The sequence below is a fragment of the Coloeus monedula genome, assembly GCF_965178545.1.
Source record: "Coloeus monedula genome assembly, chromosome: 5".
NCBI lineage: Eukaryota > Metazoa > Chordata > Aves > Passeriformes > Corvidae > Coloeus > Coloeus monedula.
This window is the reverse complement of record NC_138785.1, coordinates 39,394,918-39,412,500: the sequence shown is the minus strand read 5'-3', so window position 1 is coordinate 39,412,500 and position 17,583 is coordinate 39,394,918. Positions and strand designations below refer to the sequence as shown.

The 17,583-nt window shown below is 38.8% G+C and overlaps 1 protein-coding gene across 1 annotated transcript; it reads right to left on the bottom strand.

Moving 5' to 3' along the window:
• Nucleotides 1–11,423: 11,423 nt before the first annotated feature.
• Nucleotides 11,424–17,583, bottom strand: SPCS3 (signal peptidase complex subunit 3). The gene is made up of 5 exons (XM_082282498.1): nucleotides 17,331–17,583; nucleotides 15,498–15,571; nucleotides 13,569–13,645; nucleotides 12,039–12,154; nucleotides 11,424–11,584 (listed from the first exon to the last, which is right to left on the bottom strand). The coding sequence occupies exons 1-5, from the start codon at nucleotides 17,471–17,473 to the stop codon at nucleotides 11,452–11,454; spliced, it is 543 nt and encodes a 180-aa protein (XP_082138624.1). The 5' UTR covers nucleotides 17,474–17,583; the 3' UTR covers nucleotides 11,424–11,451.

Below are 17,583 nucleotides of genomic sequence, written 5' to 3'. Positions count from 1 at the left end.
AACCAGTATTGTTGTTTCTCACATGGTAAAATCATGCATGTATGGCATGTGGCTTCATTTGATCCCAAGTACAGTCACAAAGAAGAGCACTGAGGAAACTCCAGTGGCATGTGCACACTTGCTAGGAATAAAACTTTTACTGAAGAACTTGGAGGGAGTGAAGTTTGAAAACATCACTCCTTCATGGCAAACATGTAAAGTGCATTAAAATTAAGCCATAAAATTCATCAAACCTCTGTAGTTTATCACATTGCTATCCACAGTCCTCTTTTTGTTAGTGTGTTGTTGTTTTATTGATAGTTTTCATATATTGTTACACTGAATTTAACATTTGAAAGACCTAAGACTTTGTAGTATTAAACCTTAGTAGTATTTTTTATTATTAAAGACTTTTGAAGTATTAAACATAATCTGCTAAACACTTCAATAAGACAGCTCCAAAGAAGGGAGAATGCCAGATAAAGAAGTCAGCTCTTGGCAGAATTCAGCTCCTGTAAGTCTTCAAAGAAAGGGCAGTCTTTGAAGACAATGGATTGGGCAAGCAGTTTTTAGCATGCCCTTAAACCAAAAAAAGTCCAGATCAAAAGTGGAAGCAGATTGGGCTGTCTCTCCGAAAACAATACTTTGCATGCCATGGTGTTTCTTCAATATAATTTTGACTTGGCTAGAACATTACTTTGGGTTTTCTTTAGCAGACCTTCTTTGAAAGGTGGGAATTGCTAAAGCACAGACTTCAGTTGTGAGTCATTACTATTGTTTCCTTTAAATTTTCTCACCAGCTCATCCTGCATCACTTCCCTTGTTCTCATGAATGAACAACAGTAATGGAAACATACCCATTGGTAGAAAGACTGAGAAAACTATTGTGATAGATTTTTAAATGTCCTGACAACAAAAAGTTAACATTTCATTCTAGCTGCTGACTTTTAGAGTTGTGGGTAGAAATGAAGCCATTTGTTTCCTCATTTAATATGAACTTATTTCAACTTTGGAGCCATGCAACTCCTTAAAAGCAAATAAAATGCATCCATCTTGTGCAACTTTGTTTTATGATCCATTACAGTAAAAAGGAGGGGGGATGTGATTTTAATCTTAAAATAATATGCCATTTGTGTAAAGACAATGCATCATCAAAGCTTCATTTCCCCATAGCATCCCTGTATTTCAGCACAAGGGAAAAAAATAGAAAGTCCTTCCATACCATGAAATCTTACCTCCTTTAAAGATTAATGGGCACCAGTCTGTTCATACACTAAGAGGTCACTCGACCTCATCTGTTGTGCAATAGCCAGGCACGCTGGGATAACTGAAGGAGACTTCATTTCCCCTCTATAAGTCATTGCACACAAACTTTGTGTTGTGGGCCCTCCGTGTGTTATGCCCTTGGAACTCCCTTTGATGCCAGAGGAATTTCTGAGAATGACATGAGTGGGGTGCTGTCACATCAGGTTCTGCCAAGTGCTGCTTTCCTGCAACAAGTTCCCCCAGTTATTTGCTCTCTCTTAATATTACGACTGAAAGTTAAAAACCAAACAAACCCCCACGAAACAAACAGGAAAAAAACCCATGAAAATAAGAGGAACAGTCTCGTTTCACTAAAGATGTGCAAGCTTTAACAAGTCATGGCCTAGACTTAGCGATACTCAGCTACCAAGGAGGACAGCAGATGCCAAGAACTTTCCAGTTGCCTTTTCATGAAGGAGCACTATGGCACAAACTCTGACTGAATGGATACCCAGTGCAATTTCTGTTTCACCATAACTACTGAGGCCTTCAACACAGTTAACCACAAATATTATAATTTCTCTCCTTTCAAGATGAGAAATATATGGGTTTTTAGGAAACAGCCTAGTGATAGTATTATCTAGCTTCTTGTTTGCTGCACTTTTAGCCATGAAAACTGCCTCAAAAACCTGCTTTCTCTCGATGTTACAAACTTGCTTGTACAGTTTAACAGAAGTCCCCCCGTGCCGTGTGTAACACTGCCATCTAATGACACACTTTACAGGGTGTTTTCTGCTGATAAACTGTTCTCAATCACTTTTCCCTAACGAAATTTCACTCAGTGTATTAGCTTAGTGTTAATAAAAGATTATTCAAATCATTAATGTAGTTTAATAGGAAAGGAAATTTTATTATTTTATTGATTTTAGAATATTTCTCACTGTGTCTGCACTTTCATGATTAGCCCTTCAGCAGTCTAGTTGGTACCTTTTAATATCGCTAATGGAAAAGACCTTTATATTAGGAGGAAGTGGAAGGACTGTTTGCATGGTTTCAGACCTTGCTGTTAGTGGTCTGAATAATCATATGCATTCTTACATTTAAAATTGAGCCTCCTCCTGGTGCATAAGAGCTGAGAGCCTAAATTAAGCCCGACTTAAGCCAAACATTAATGGGCTTGTGCTGAAGATCAGAGAAATACACGCACTGTTGGGTCACAGCCTTTTCTCAAGCAGAAGTTCATCCCAGAAGGTCAGATGAACCAGGGTGTCACAGCCTCACCTCACTGCAAATCTCTTGGAACAAGCACAAGATGCTCCAGCACCATCTTGCTAAAGCAATAAATGCTCTAGAGAAACACAGTCAAACCCCAAACTGACAACAACCTTGGCAGGGTCCTTCCCTTCAGCTTTACAAACCTTGTGGTGTGCACCCCAGCCCTGGGGAGATTGCAACGCACTGCCCCTGGCCACTCTCATAACAGGTTTATAGCTAAAGATAGGGAAGAAGCCACTTCCAGAGAGCCTAGCATAGTTTACACAAAGAATTGGTTGTCAGGGTTAACTTTACCTGCCTGTTAGTGTATTACACCAAACGATCTTTGAAATACTGCTACTCTCCAGAAGTTATTCTGTGCCTGTGTCAGCAGGTTTGGATGCCCTGTGTTGTTTTTAGGCTTTGGACATAGACACTGAAGGCGGCCATTTCGTTGAATTTCTTGCAGTTCAAAACTGAGTGAATGAGGTCCAAGTGAGAGGAATGGAAACCCAAACACTGGCAAGAAAGTAATGCTGACCAGCCCAGGCTGCTAAATCCAGTGATGAGCAGACAGTAATTGATACTCTCTGCCTGAATGAAGGAGTAGTTACATGCTATTCATTCACAGAAAACTGTTGGATCAGTAAGCTCTTCAAAGGTACTTGTCACCAACTCTTGAGTCAGGGCTTTAAAGGTGGAAGAAGTGTGTGAGATTTTCTTCTAAGTCTCTTAAGTCATCCTCCTTCATATCTTATCTGGGCACTTTCAACCTGGGTAACTTTCAAAGTGGTTTACAAACACTACTGATTCCTATTTATAACAGATATCATCTTTGTCTTTCCATTTTGTTTTTGGTCAAAAATACTTTCCCAGTGCTTGTGCATGAGGGAAAACCCCACAACATTCTGGAAAATGTACGAAAACCCCAGATACATGTAGTACTCCTTCTTTCTTTCTCATATATACAGAATATTTTCTTACAGCAGTTATTTTGGTCTTTTTTATTTGTAGTGGCTGAAGTTTGTAGGGAGATGATAAAAATGGCTGGTTGTTTCTAATACAGTGGGAACTGCAGAGGCAGCAATTCTCATTTCATGCTCATGCTTTCTGTTGTTTTTAACCATGGCTGCTTGGAGACTCCCGTTGCTGCAGCACTAGCAACTGACTTGTATCTTGTCTCCTTGGGAAGCAGCTGTTCCCACTTAGCAGGGGGAGATGCTCAGAACACGGACATTTACCTTAAAGAACGGGGTCACTGCGGTTATCTGGATAGAAATACCACCCCACTTCAAAGGACAGCTATTCCTGCTCCACTGCCCAAATAGTCACAAAAAATATTTTTGTTTCCTACAGGAAACGTGTAACAGGCAGGTAATAAATGCACTGAAAATTGCCTTAAATATATTCACTACAACAGTGTAGCTTCAGAAAGAAGATGATGTCGCCCAGTCTTGTCATTCCTTACAGCAATCCCTACCCATACTATTCAAAGTTGGAAAATATGGTTTATATTTTCAATGAATTAGGTTTCAAAGTGCTTGTGAAACAACCAACCATCGCTACCTATATATTTTAAAACTCCACATAGTAGTTTTGTCATCTGCAGCTTCATGTTTGGCCCATGGAAGATTCATACAGGAGCCAAGAATAACATCCCAGAGTCCTGAGTCTGTCACGGATTTTAACTGTAAAGATTTTTTCATTTGCAACAGATGATGGGAGAAGTCCCAGGGATAAACCAAGCAGCACTCTCTCAAATGCCACCAGACACTTACTGTCTAGAGAAGACAAATGCAAGGATGTCGCTTGTGTACACCTGTACACAATTGACTCATTTTTTTAATCATATAATATATGGCATTCATAAATATGTCAAACATTAAAAAAAAAAAAGACTGTCACATTAAGCCCACCACTGTCTAAAGCTAAACACTCTGAAAAGTCCTTTAAATTAAAATATCTCAAGTCTAATAGGTAAAAAGCTGCATTATATACCTAAATTTAAAATCCAAATATCTTATACATCCTAGTGTAAAAATGGACACGTCTCAAGTGCCACTGTTTTGTAAAGTGAATGCCTGACATCTGCTGGTAAATATACAAACTGCATAAGATTGAATTAAACTATCTTTGTGGGTTTTTTTTCTTTGGCTAAGGAAGATTCTTTCGAATATGCAATTTATTCAAATAAAAGATTAAAATTATTACAATCATGACATAATGAGGTTTCAAAATTGAACTGCATCAATATTGCTTTTATTTGTTAGACTCAAGATAGGTTCTTAGAATTTCCTACAAAAATTTCCCTGCAGGAATGATAAAATCTAGTCCTCAAAAAAACAATTTTTCCCCAACCGGATTTTTTGTTCACATTATTTTTACTATGCTAAATTAGCAGGGGTAATTTTAGTGCTATTGCACTGCCATTTTGTTTAGATTGAGCATTTTTCAAAAAGCTATTTTTATACTGTTCTGTAATATTTCAGTCATGCTACCAAAAAATATAATTCCTGGTTGAAACAACAGGAATGCCCATTAAAATACAGACTTATAAAAGTCCAGCCTGTGATAAAGGCTACAAAATATGGGGGTTTTTTTAAAGGATATTTCTCTAGAAAAAGCAGCAGAGGGCACTGCCCCAGAATTGATCAAATGAAGGCTTTCAGTTTTTCACCCTCTCATGTGTTGCACACCTCTTTTTCTAAAATCTGAGGAATATTTAGTATGAATAATTAAGACTCAATTTTATAATATCCAAGCACCTGTGATTTTTATGACGTACCTTTGTAACACAATGTCTCACTAAAACACAAGTCAGAAACTTTGTGCATGAAAGGGCCAGCATATCAGAACTAAAATAATCTTGCTGGAGCACAAGTAGAAAATAGGAAGGAAAGAATATACCCAGAAAAATGGGAAACTGAAATATTGTATGAATTCTTTAATATGGAGGTGGTAAAAAAACCCACACTTTTTTGGATGAAATTTAGAAGGGGAAAAAACTTCCAAAGTTAACAACAGACCTTTGCTCAAAGTCTGTTTGGATATTAAAGAGCAAAACTTCTTCAGACACAAAAACTGATCCTTCACTCCAAACAAAAAATTTTGTTTGACAAGATTTTCTTCTGTAAAGTAAAAGCTATTGCCTTCATTCATTTTTGGTTTTTCATTTTTCCTCTCTGCCAACAAAAACAATCAAGCATAATTAAAAACTGGTAGAGTTTCTCTTAAATCCCTATATCATAACGTGCATTTCTGGTGTTGAGCAACATAAAAACTATACTTTGTTACTATATCACCAAAAAGAGAGCATTAAAGAATTACCATTAATTTAATGGCAAGTGTACATCAGTTTCCTGAATGCAAAACATCTGCAATTCTCTTTGACAGAAGGTAAACAAGAAATACAAAAAAAAGAGAGAGAGCCAAAAAAAGACAAAAATGAATTAAAATCAGACCCATCAGAAAAACATCACTTTGGATCCAGGAAAACAAGTCATTTAGACCTTGTATAGCTCCTCAGGGGAAAGTGTTAAATTGGTGTTGCACCCTATAGAAGTGTCCAGATAAACCTCAGTGTTTGATGCTAGTTCCTATGAAATATAAGCAGCACTGAAATAAAAATTGCTGAAGTTCCCTGGGGCTGACCAGTTCTTGAAGGATTACACTGAACAGCAGATACACACATACAGCATACATATTTATTGGCTCTCCCTGAAAGGGTAAGAGTTTGTTATGTAAAGTACAAACAGAAGTTCCCTGATATTTTTTTTCTTTAATACTAAAATTGAGAATTGCACATTAGTGGGAAAACTCTCATCCTGGGATCCAGAGAGCATTAAAAAAAGATAAATGACTAGTGAACTCATGACATTACTATTATGCCAAGTATCCAGAAAAAAAACCCCAAACCCAGACTCACCTTAGAATCTGAGACACCCACTGGCTTTGATGAGTATCGGTGGGTTCCTACAGTTATCTCACTTTGAGGAGTGGCCTACTGTCCATGCTGAGGATGCCAGCATGTGCTTTACAAATTCCTGACTAATAACTTACTAAAGTGGGGGACAGGGAAAAATGACAGTCACCTAACCAAAGACTCTTCCTATACCCTCTTAAGTCAAAAAAAGTTTTATTAACTTTGAAAAAACAAGTCCTAAGGAGATACTCCTGTTTAGGAGAGACACTGAACAATACAGAGAGGTGACAACTAGGCAAAGTTCACTGCTCATGTGGATCCAAAACCTAGTTCTCCCAAAGGACTCCCCAGTTAAGGGTTCTCAATTATCCCTTCTGGCTACCAACCACCTGTGCAGCCAGCTGGAGGAACCTGTGGTGGGTTTATCACATGCCACACAGGCAATTCTAGTTATCTCAGGGTACTATTTTGAAGATTGTTGCTTGCAAAAGCACTCCCAGTATGGTTTAAGAATGCCAGGATCTTTCTGGAACTAAATGTGTATTTTTCTTGTAAAGCATGTGGAAATCATTGCATTGCAACTGCAAAACACATGATGGCTGCTGTTAACAGTTAGTGGTATAACACAAACATGTCTTCAAATTACAGAAATCCTTGCTCACTGTCATGGTCCTCTAGTGCTGGAAATATGTGTGTTCTCTCTAATCAATTTCTGCCAGTTTTATCATTTTAAAGAGGGCCAGATATTTCTTCAGATTTTACACGGGCACTATTAAGGAACACAAGGGAATACAGCTGGAAAGCAGAGGAAAATTCCAGGTGACTTTGTTGTCTGTGATTAGCCCAGAGTTTTTTTTTTTTTCCACTTTATTTTCTAAATAGTTTATTCACAGAGGATTTAGAATTTCATTATTAGACCATTAATATTAAAAAAAAACAGTTGTGTTGAAGCTTGGAGTAAACAGGGGGAGGGGTACTGAGAGGGAGAGTGGGGGAAGAGGAGAGGGTGGAGAGAGATGGAGAGGAGAATTTTGGCCATGCAAATGATTAGAGGGATGGCTGAGAGAATTGGGCTGCTCAGCCTGGAGAAGAGAAGGCTCCAGAGAGACCTAATTGAGGTCTTCCAGCACCTGAAGGGGCCCTAAAGAAAAATGGGCATTAACATTTTAGCACAGCTTGTTGAGATAGGACAAGGCATAATGGTTTTAAACTGAAGGGTGAATTGTTATTGGATATAAGGAAGAAGTTTTTTACAATGAGGGTGGTAAAACACTGAACATGTTGCCCAGAGGTGTTAGATGCCCCATTCCTGGGAACATTCAAGGTCAGGATGGATGAGGCTCTGAGCAGCCTGATCTGGTTGGAGGTGACCCTGCTCATTGTAGAGGGGTTGGACTAGACGGCCTCTAAAGGTCCTTTGCAACCCAAACTATTCTATGACCATGCTTATTACTGAATCCTCACTACTAAATCTTCAGCCCATCATCTTCAATAAGGTGCCAGTTTGAAAAAATGGTCCAAGGGAAGTGGTGGACAGCACCAGAAAAAGATCTAGGAACCATTTGGCTTGTTCAAGCTAAGCTTTGCATTTTTTTGCTTAATAAAAATATGCCTAACTACTGCAGTGCGAGCATTTACCAATAGGTGTAGAATGGGACTTTTCAGGCTAAACAATATATGCCTGTTGGCTTGTTTGTTTGAATGAACAGTTTAAAATGATTTTAAAAGTTTTTAACTGTTTTAATGGAAAAAAAAATTCCAAAATAAATCAGCCAAACCAACCAGAAAACCTTTTCCTAAAGTCTGACAAAGTTATTTTGCATGTATTTTCTGACACAGATTTGGAGTAAGATGGCTTCTCCACTATCTGAATTTTCAGGCTTAATAGCTTTCATTTTGCAGAACTGTTCTGCAAAATCCATCATCCTGAAGCAATTTTCAGAACATTTTTAACAGTTGGAATCCAAAAATTATGCAGGAACTCTATTTAAATCTTGCTAGTAAGCAATAAACAACTAATAGAAGTCATTTATTTTCTCAATGTCTTTCTATTTTCAATATCTGTAGCATTAACCCATAAATAAGACTGCATGCTCAGGGGAGCGGAGTTCTAAATATAGATTTTTCAAAGCTATTTTGCCTTTCCTACACAGAGCTGTCAGTTGTAGTGCTGTATGATTTTCATGGCAAATAGAAACCATAATAATAGAAATATGGTTACTTTCACAATTTCCATTTTTCAGTCCTTACACAAGAACTCCTGTCTCCAGAACCTCACTTAAAAATTACTGTCTGAAATGTCTTTTAAGTGTTTTCAGTTCAGCCTCTTCCCATTAAGTAAATCACTTGCCAGGGAATACCTCGTTTGTACACACCACTACATAAACCAGCAGTATTTACCTAGCAATGCAGCTAAGAGAACAATCAGCTACCAGCAATACTAGTACTCCATGAGATGTGCAAGACAAGAGGAAGTAAATGCCATTAGTCTCCATAAAAGCATTATTTTTATAAATGGTTTGAGAATTGTCACAACAAAATACAGTAGCCATTTTACTTTTTGAAAGGCTTTTTACTTTTTTTCAGAGATCAATTGAGGAATTTGCCTCCTTAAACCCTGAACCAACACCCTGTCTCAGTGGCTCAGGAGCAAAACCCAAGCTATTATCTATTCTGGTCTTTTCCTCAGGATAAAAACAAGTTCTTCTGTCCAAGAACTTGAACTCCATGATGGTTTCTTCTTCATCCCTGTAAAATGCTTACCTCAAGCATAATTTCTCTTCACAGGGAAAGGCCAGTAAAGCATCAAACATGACATGAAAGCTACAGTTTCAGTGTCTTGAAATTCTGCTACAGTTGGCTGGGAGGAATATACTATTTTGGAGGAAAGAAAGTAGCTTTCTCCCTGACAGTTTTTGATAGTGGATCCTTGTCTTTGTAGTTAAAGCTTCTCGTTAATAGGCAGGCACTATATTCATTGGAAGAGTACTGCCAAAGGAATGCAGGGAAGTGGTTGAATGCCAAGCCACAAGAAATGCTTCAGTAAACAATTCAAGAATATAATTTATGAATAAACCATCCACTTATTTGGCAATTACCAAAACAAATCCACAACTTTGCCCAATTATCTCTAAAAATATTTTGTTTTCCCTCTGTATGACAGTTTTAAGTTCTCTGTAACAGTTTTCAGAGCCATATATACATTTGATATCTACGCACAGCAAAAACAGTATGTGTTTCTGTCTGCTGATTATGCTACTCTGTGGAGAACAGCACAAGTTCAGAGAACTGAAATTCATGCAAATATGATACAAATGGATACAAATGACAAACTGTCCTAAAATATTAATGTGAAATTTTTTTTTTTAGTTTTCACACTTAAAACAAAATTTTGTTTGTAAAGACAATGCACTTTTTGGGAATTTTTTTCAAGACATTTTTGATTAATACACCAACACAAAGAACGTACTAAATAGTCGCTTAGAAATAATTCACAAATATTAAAGGTCCCTTTTTAAAAGCAAGTTAGTTCCCTCAAAATCTATCAGCTCTTAGGTGAACTCAAAACAAAGGGGGACACTCTGCTCCAATCCTTTATATCTCTTATTTTGCAAGGTTTTTCACACTGCAGTTCTCATCATTTTTCCTATTACTTTTTTCTGATTTACAGTATTAAAACCTGAGTTTTAGTTTCCTCTTTTTCCAAGTCCCCAGTACATTCAGAACATTCCCTGTCTGGCAGTAAATTCCCTTGTCATGCTTTGTTTGAAGATACACATGTACCTTAAGGACTGTGCCAGGAAGGTGATAGCAGTGCGTGCTCTTCCCCTGGATATACCATGACCCAAAGGCACCAGCTGACCACTATAATCCCTCATTATTGCCAAGAGGCCATCCTGAGACCCTGCTCATTCTGTCCTCCCAACCCCGACAGCACTGACAGCTGAGGGAAGGAGCACACACAGGGGGGTATGCAGCCACAGAGAGGTCACTTGTTTGGAGATTGACTGAAGCTGCTACATGCTGCTTGTAACCTTTCCTGGTTGATGTAACTCAACAAGACTTGAAGGTAGACTCATTGACAGTTAAGCTGGTAAATCTGCCTCAATTACTCTATCTTACAGTGGGGAAATCCTCTGCTTTGGAAAGGTTTACCCAGAGTGTTTAGGGCAACATCTATCCCATTCCTGGCTATGGAAGGTTCCCCCTCATATTAGTTGTCTCAGCCCCTTCTGGAACAAGCACGTTCATTCTTTATGATGAACAGATCCCACTAAAAATCTAGAGATTCCTTTTCAGAAAGCATTTCTTTACCTTAAGCTTTTACTTTTCTTACTGACTTAGCCTTGTCTTATGCTTAAAATCTTAAGACTCATACTGAATAGATTTCTTTCTATTCTTCCAGTTTGCTGCATTGTAAGCAGTTATTAAAATGATTTGTAATACAAAAGCAGGTGTGGGCTACATCAGTGGCACTCAAAACAAGATCTGAGGCTGACTGACAGATAATGAATTATCAGTTTTCCAAGTGGCAGCTGGCAGTCCTGGAAAGTACTAAGCTTACCCTACTGTAACATACTGCACATGGACTTAAAAAAATGCCCTAAAACGGAACAGCCATTTCTTTCAGGCACTCCCAGAAACCAAGTCCAGAAGGTGTATTTGAGTTCTACACATATTCTATACACATTAAACAACTATCACAATACTTAAAAAGCCCAAACACAGGAAGACCATCTTCTGGTTTAAAAATATTTATTTAAAAGAAAAGGAGATCTATACTCAGATGGCCAGGAAAAAAAAAATCCTCAGTTTTCCCCCCTCAAAACCATTACTCTGCTTTTTGCCTTTCCCTTAAGTTTCAGCTTCAATGTTTTATTTAAAAAAAAAAAAAAACCCTGAATTTTCATTTCCTTTTCCTATGCTACTAGCCTGAGGAAATTAAGTTCCTTTCAGTGAAAAGTTGCATGGGATGCAAGAAGAAACTGCAATAAAATGTATCCACAATACACAAGTATAAAAATATTTTGCTTATGATTCAGTACTATAATTTAATAACTTTTTGTTGTTTCATAGGTATCTGGGAAAGGTACAGACACATGTCCTGATCCTGTTACAAGAGGTAGAATGCCAGCATTTGGTACAACATTCCAGGAGAGAGTCAAGGTGATATTCCTGTTTCCCCTGCAAAAGCAACAAAGACTATCAGCAGAAATACTCAAGTCAACCAATTTAATTAACAGTTACTAGTATTAAATACATTAGGATACAGATTGCTTTCCTGGTCCAGAAACAATAAACTTTTTAATTTTATGTAGTTACTGCCTACTTTTTTTTTTTTTACTTAACTCCTTTGGAGTTGAGTGTGTCACAGAACCAATTCTACAGACTGAAGGCAGAAACCCAGAAGCCTGTCACCCAAAACAGCAGTGCATCTTCTAGTGTACAGAATAGATAGGATATCTTGTATCCCAAGGCCATCTTCTAACAATCAAACTACAAAGATGCAACAGAGATAACAGAGTATCAGATAGAATATAGGTACCTTACCACACCAATGAACATACCTATTAAATGCAAAGTATGCAAGTAAATCAAGATACCATGAACAACAGTAATGAAACAGGTATTTACTTACTTGAGACCATTTCCATCATCAAAGAAAAAGTACTTTGACTTCATGTCTTTTAAGGACAGCCTTGGGTTATCTCCTCTCAACATGATCTTGTCCCAAAGGACCACCTGATTTAGGGCCTAAAACCACAATTGTAATTAAATCAGCAAGGTACAGTACAAGATCACATTCAGACACTGGACTTCCATTGCACTATTCATCTAAAAGCCCTGAAGTACATGCTTACAACCCATAACTAATTTAACAAAATAATGCTGCACAGTGGGGTAATGTAGTACTACTACACAGTGAAGTGTCACACAGAATAAATGGAAACAACAAGGGACATCTTAAAACACAAGAAAGCCATTTAAAAAAAAGTCATATGCTTTAGAAGACTTACAAAGCATAGTGGGGTTTCTTTCTGAGTTCCAAAGGTAAGTCACTTTTAAAGCAGTATTTAGACTTTGTTTCAAACAAAGGACCTAAATTGAGCTATCATGACTCTGCTTATGTATTTAACATTTTTCCAACTTTAATGAAAATCTCTACTTGAATTGAAAGCATAATCCCAAAAAAATTATCAACAATTGAAAAAGTAAGATCCCAAGATCTCGTGTCACCAAAACTTTATACTGTTCTTTTACGTAGATGCTGAACAGTCTTGTTTAGTACTTTATAGAACAACTTAGAAAAATACTTCTCAGTATTTGTGAGAAATAGTGATTTATGTGGAAGAAAAAATCTAAAATATGAAATAATACAATAAAAATCTCAGAAACCCTAAAAACTATTCTAGTGGAAACACAATATCCAGCATCTTGTTTAATACAACAAAAACCAAGAAAACAAAAAAAGTATAGTTTTGTACAGAAAGTTAAGAAAACCCCCAAGCTTTCACTCTATCTTTGCAATGTGACCACAGCAGCTTTAACTAGAATTCAGTGGTACCATGGCAGCATGGTGCTTCATTAAAATAATTTTTTAAAGGCTGTTCCACATAGCTTCTATCAGATCAGTAAAAAGGGTGTTCAGCTATCCAAAGGGAAGTATCAGTAACAGCCAATTTAAAGGAGCAAAGCCAATTGTTTTGAGAAGTATGACAAGGTAATGTAAATGAATTATGGGGCTACAGTAACTGGTAGGACAACCACTTCTGTGATCTATGAATAAAAGACACACCACACCAGGCCAGCTGAGAACCCACTCTCTCTTGTTTCTTACAGCAGTCAACTGTAGAAAGTTAGAAAAAAAAAGGTAAAATGAACAAAAAAGGTGAAAAAACTCACAGTATACTATTGCAAGTATACTGCAACACAAGGCATATGTTCTTTTTCTCCCATTCTACTGGGCATATTTCAAGATAGGTTTCATGACAGTGAACTTCCCAACCTACAGTTAAACTGTCAAGAAAATAATCATGAAGGCCAGTACAAACAGCCCAGACTAGTAGGAAATGGTGGTGGCCTTAACTCTTCTCAGAACTACATAATGTTTAAAAATAGCTGCAGTACTAAAATGGCTAATTGCTTCAAACTTCTTTTTCATACTTACATTGTTTTTCGTTGAATATTCTGCAGACAAATATAGAAACAATTGTTTAACATTCCAGTCAAATATACTCTGCAGATGTATGCAGGTTAAGAAAAATACCATATTGTACTTACATAACCTTGTTTTATTTTTATTAGATCTAAGTAGTCTATAATCATTACTGTGAGTTCTTACCTTTCAACATACCTCATCTCACTTCCAGCACTTCGAACACATATCTTAATCATATTGAATGACAGGTTTTCAGGTGGGTTTTTCTTTTTACTATTTATGAAATCTAGCAGCTATTTCTCCTCCAATGATTTAAGAGTTCTATATTTGACACTGCAAGCTAGTAACCAGAATCCTTTGCTAGACAACCTATTATAAAACCTTAGACATAACAGGCACAACAGAATTCTTCCATAAATATCCTCAAGGCAATTTTTTATACTATCAGAGAACCCTCGCATCCAGCTGTGGATCAAAATACAATAATGTTAAACAATATATAAGTACAAAATTGGAGGAGTGTAGGGAATCCAAATTCTGGTCGTTAGGACAGTACATGTACTTGTATTTCTTTACCAGTTTTGAACAAAAAACCCTACCACACAGTTGTATTTTACAGCTCTAAATATGGCAAGCTTTATTTATGCCAGGCATGAGAGATTTAGTCAGACTCTTTACAAAAAAAAAAAAAAAAAAAAGATTGTTACTAGCAGAAGCCATTAAAACAGGGAATCTTTACACCCACATATTGCAGACTAATCCTTGTACAAGAACATTTCTTTTAGAGGTCCTGTCCTGCCTTGGTCTGCTTTCCTCTATACACAATGTGTACAAGTCTATGCATCTGCTTTAGAACTTCACTCTCTGATTTTAATATGTATAAGCATTTCAGAGGTAAAACTTAAGACTTAGGAATTTACCTCTCCTGCTTCCAGTTGATAAAAAAAAAAACCCTCTTATTCCTGTGCAGGCAGACCTGCAAAAATCTGATTAGCCTGTTTATCCAGCATTTGTATCAAAAGTTGTATTTTGTGTGGTCTGCTCACACAACATAGTGGCCCTCAAAGCAGTGAAACCAAAACACAGGGGTAAACAGTGTCTTGTCTAACAGTGACAAAAACCAGCAGACAGGGAAAAATCCCAGGATCCTCAGACCAGCTGCAAAACAAGGTTTAGTGTAAACACCTGAACGTGCACCGCCTATTCTCTGGTACTGACTTCTGCAGAAGAAGTCTTCTGAGAACCTAAATCCAGACTAGCAGGGAAGCAAGGAAATACAAAAGAAAAACTGCAAAACTGGAACAGCAATTGAGAAAGAGGCCAAAAAACAACGTGACAAATTTTTTAGTAAATCATATGCTTCCCAATGAATTTCATACTATTCAATACTAAAGATTACAGTGTTTAACACCTAAACAAGTAAGGGATTACAATGTCTTTTTATTTTTAGAAGAAGACAGGTACTTCTATGCACCTGTTACACAGTCAGAACTTTGACATCCTCACAACAAAATGAGTTTGAAAGGTGTAGTTTCTAGATTGGGTATGACATTCAAAACAGTTCACTATATAAAACCTACCATCAATTCACTCCTCAAACCACTGACACAAACTTCACTTTAAAGTAATAATGTCTAGATGTTAAACTGCATTCCCCATCATTAGATACAGTGCACTTCACAACAGAGCCTGATTTTAAAAACAGGCATTAAAAAGAGAGAACTTGTCACCTACTAGAGACCAAACAGCTGGTTTAAATTCTATTTCACTGCCACAGCTATGCAAAATACTATTTTTAGCTGCTTTAAATTTTTATTTTAAGACAAATTGCTAGTTTCTCCAAGTCCTGCATATCTGAAGATTACAAGGTAACAAAAATAGACATTAAAGTGTTCTTATTCCTAAAAGTTTGCAAACCATTTTTTCCGTTAAGGATATCTGCAGTAATGTCAAATGTGACGAATCCCAGGTCACTTCGTTCTCTGGGTCCAGTGAAATCTTCTACATTTTTTCTAAGACAAAACAAAACACAATGCAAGATTATCCTTTCTCATTATTTGTCTCTTACACACTACATGAATTATGATTCTTATTAGATATTTCCCTCATCTGTTTTCTGTATCTGCTTGACTCTGCATGGAACAAATCTTTTATGAATTATGAACTTCATAGGCATATTTAGTCCAGTTGGGAAATTAGCCAATTAAAACATCATTTCATTAAAACCAAGTTTAGTAATCTCAAATAAAAAAAATAAAGTTTACAAGTGAAGAAAGCACTTTTGGAGACAGAAGTTAAGAAAAACACTGCCAAATCTTCCCAATTTAAGCCTTGGTATGAATCTCCATCCCTTTGCAAAAAGCAGTATCTTTTTAAGTGGTAAACCTTATCAACACCTCTTAACCACTGTCAGTCTGGTGGAGTAGCAGACCTTAAGCTTGGGGTCTCCAGAACTTCTGAGACATTCAAGAGAAGCATCTTAGGTGTAACATCTCCCAGTAATACCAGATCTGTGCATCACAGAACAGACCGGCAGTACACATTTAACCCAAATTAGGCATTAGTATGCTGCCTCATATATGCTGAGCTCACCATAACACTCAAAAATATGCTTTTATGCCAATGTTATGCTTTTGCAATCCTCAGTGTAGCATAAATATGGGGCTTCTTTTCCTGTGGCATTAAACCAGTCTGAAAGGTGATGGCAGTCCCTTTATTTGCATTCATCTTTCCTTTCAAGTCCTGCTATTAGGCATCCACTGGTGCCACTTATTTTGGGATGGTTCCAAAGCTCCACAGAATCATCACCAAATCACAGAATGGCCTGGGTTGGAAGCGATCTTAAAGATCATTAAGTTCCAACCTCCCTGACCATGGACGGGGACACCTTTCACTTGACCAAGTTGTGCAGAGCTCCATCCAACCTGGCACTAAACACTTTCAGAAATGGGCTGCTTTAGCTCACTAATCTGGGTCAAAACCAACCACACAATAAAACATGAACCGAGCTCAGTCAAGTGTCCTATGAACCAGATTCCCCTGTGGAGTTCTGGTAAAGAACCACGCGGAAAAAACGGGAGCAGAGACCTCTACTCTTAGGTGGCTGTAACAGCTGCTCAAATACTTGTGAAACTACTGTCCTCCACATCACGCATACTTAACTTAATGGAAGCTTTCTGTGACTGTGTTCCAATTCAGGGAAAAAAAACCCACCCCAAACCAACTCCAAAACTGGGAAGAAACGGTCCCCCACCACAAGTTTGCATCAGTACATTTTATTTGTACACAACACGTTCTGACGCGGTATTACGTCCTACACCTGGCGCATTTCGCAAAGGGGAAGCCATTCCAATCACTCTGCTGCCACAGAAAAGAAAGGATGCTAGGTTATCAATGGAGGCACCCAACCGAACTACTTCTTAAAAGAAAAATGTACTACGACCGGATAGGATAAACCCCATGTTCCTGTAGGTCCCTGCCTCCCAAAACTGCCGGCCGGCCCGGCCCCTGAGCGCGCCGCCCCGGCTCCCGCCCGGCCGCGCCGGCGTGGGGCTCCCCCATTGGCCCGGCCGGGAGCGCAGGAGGCCGAGCCCGAGCGGCCGCGCGAGGAGCCGGGGAGCGCCCGCCCCTGCCGGGCGCCAGCGTCCCCTCACCCGCCCCGGCCCTTCCTCTCGGCTCCCGAGCCCTTCCGCTCCCCAGCGGGCAGCAGCTGCCGCCCGGCCTGGCCCGGCCCTCCGCCGCCACTCCCTTCCCTCTCCCCGCCGCACTCACAGCGTGACCCGGGAGACGGCGATGCGGACGGGCACACTGCGCTCCTTGAAGGCGGTGGTGATGAAGCAGCCGAAGGTGAGCGCCGCCATCACGCTCAGCGAGAAGGCGAAGAGCGAGTTGGCCCGGGACAGCACCGTGTTCATCTCCCCGCTGGGCCCGGCCGGGCTGCGGCCGCTGCTCGGGCGGGGCGGGCGCGCGGACGCGGCAGGAAGCGGGCGGCGGCGGGGAAGGGGCGCGCGCGCGACCGCCGGGG

Excerpts from the sequence above, each read along its gene's own strand:
- SPCS3 (XM_082282498.1), bottom strand. The coding sequence starts at position 17,473 with ATGAACACGGTGCTGTCCCGGGCCAACTCGCTCTTCGCCTTCTCGCTG. Across the intron at positions 15,572-17,330 it reads GCCGTCTCCCGGGTCACGCT|AAAAAATGTAGAAGATTTCA; the intron begins GTGAGTGCGGCG and ends GTTTTGTCTTAG. Across the intron at positions 12,155-13,568 it reads AATATTCAACGAAAAACAAT|GCCCTAAATCAGGTGGTCCT; the intron begins GTAAGTATGAAA and ends TTGTGGTTTTAG.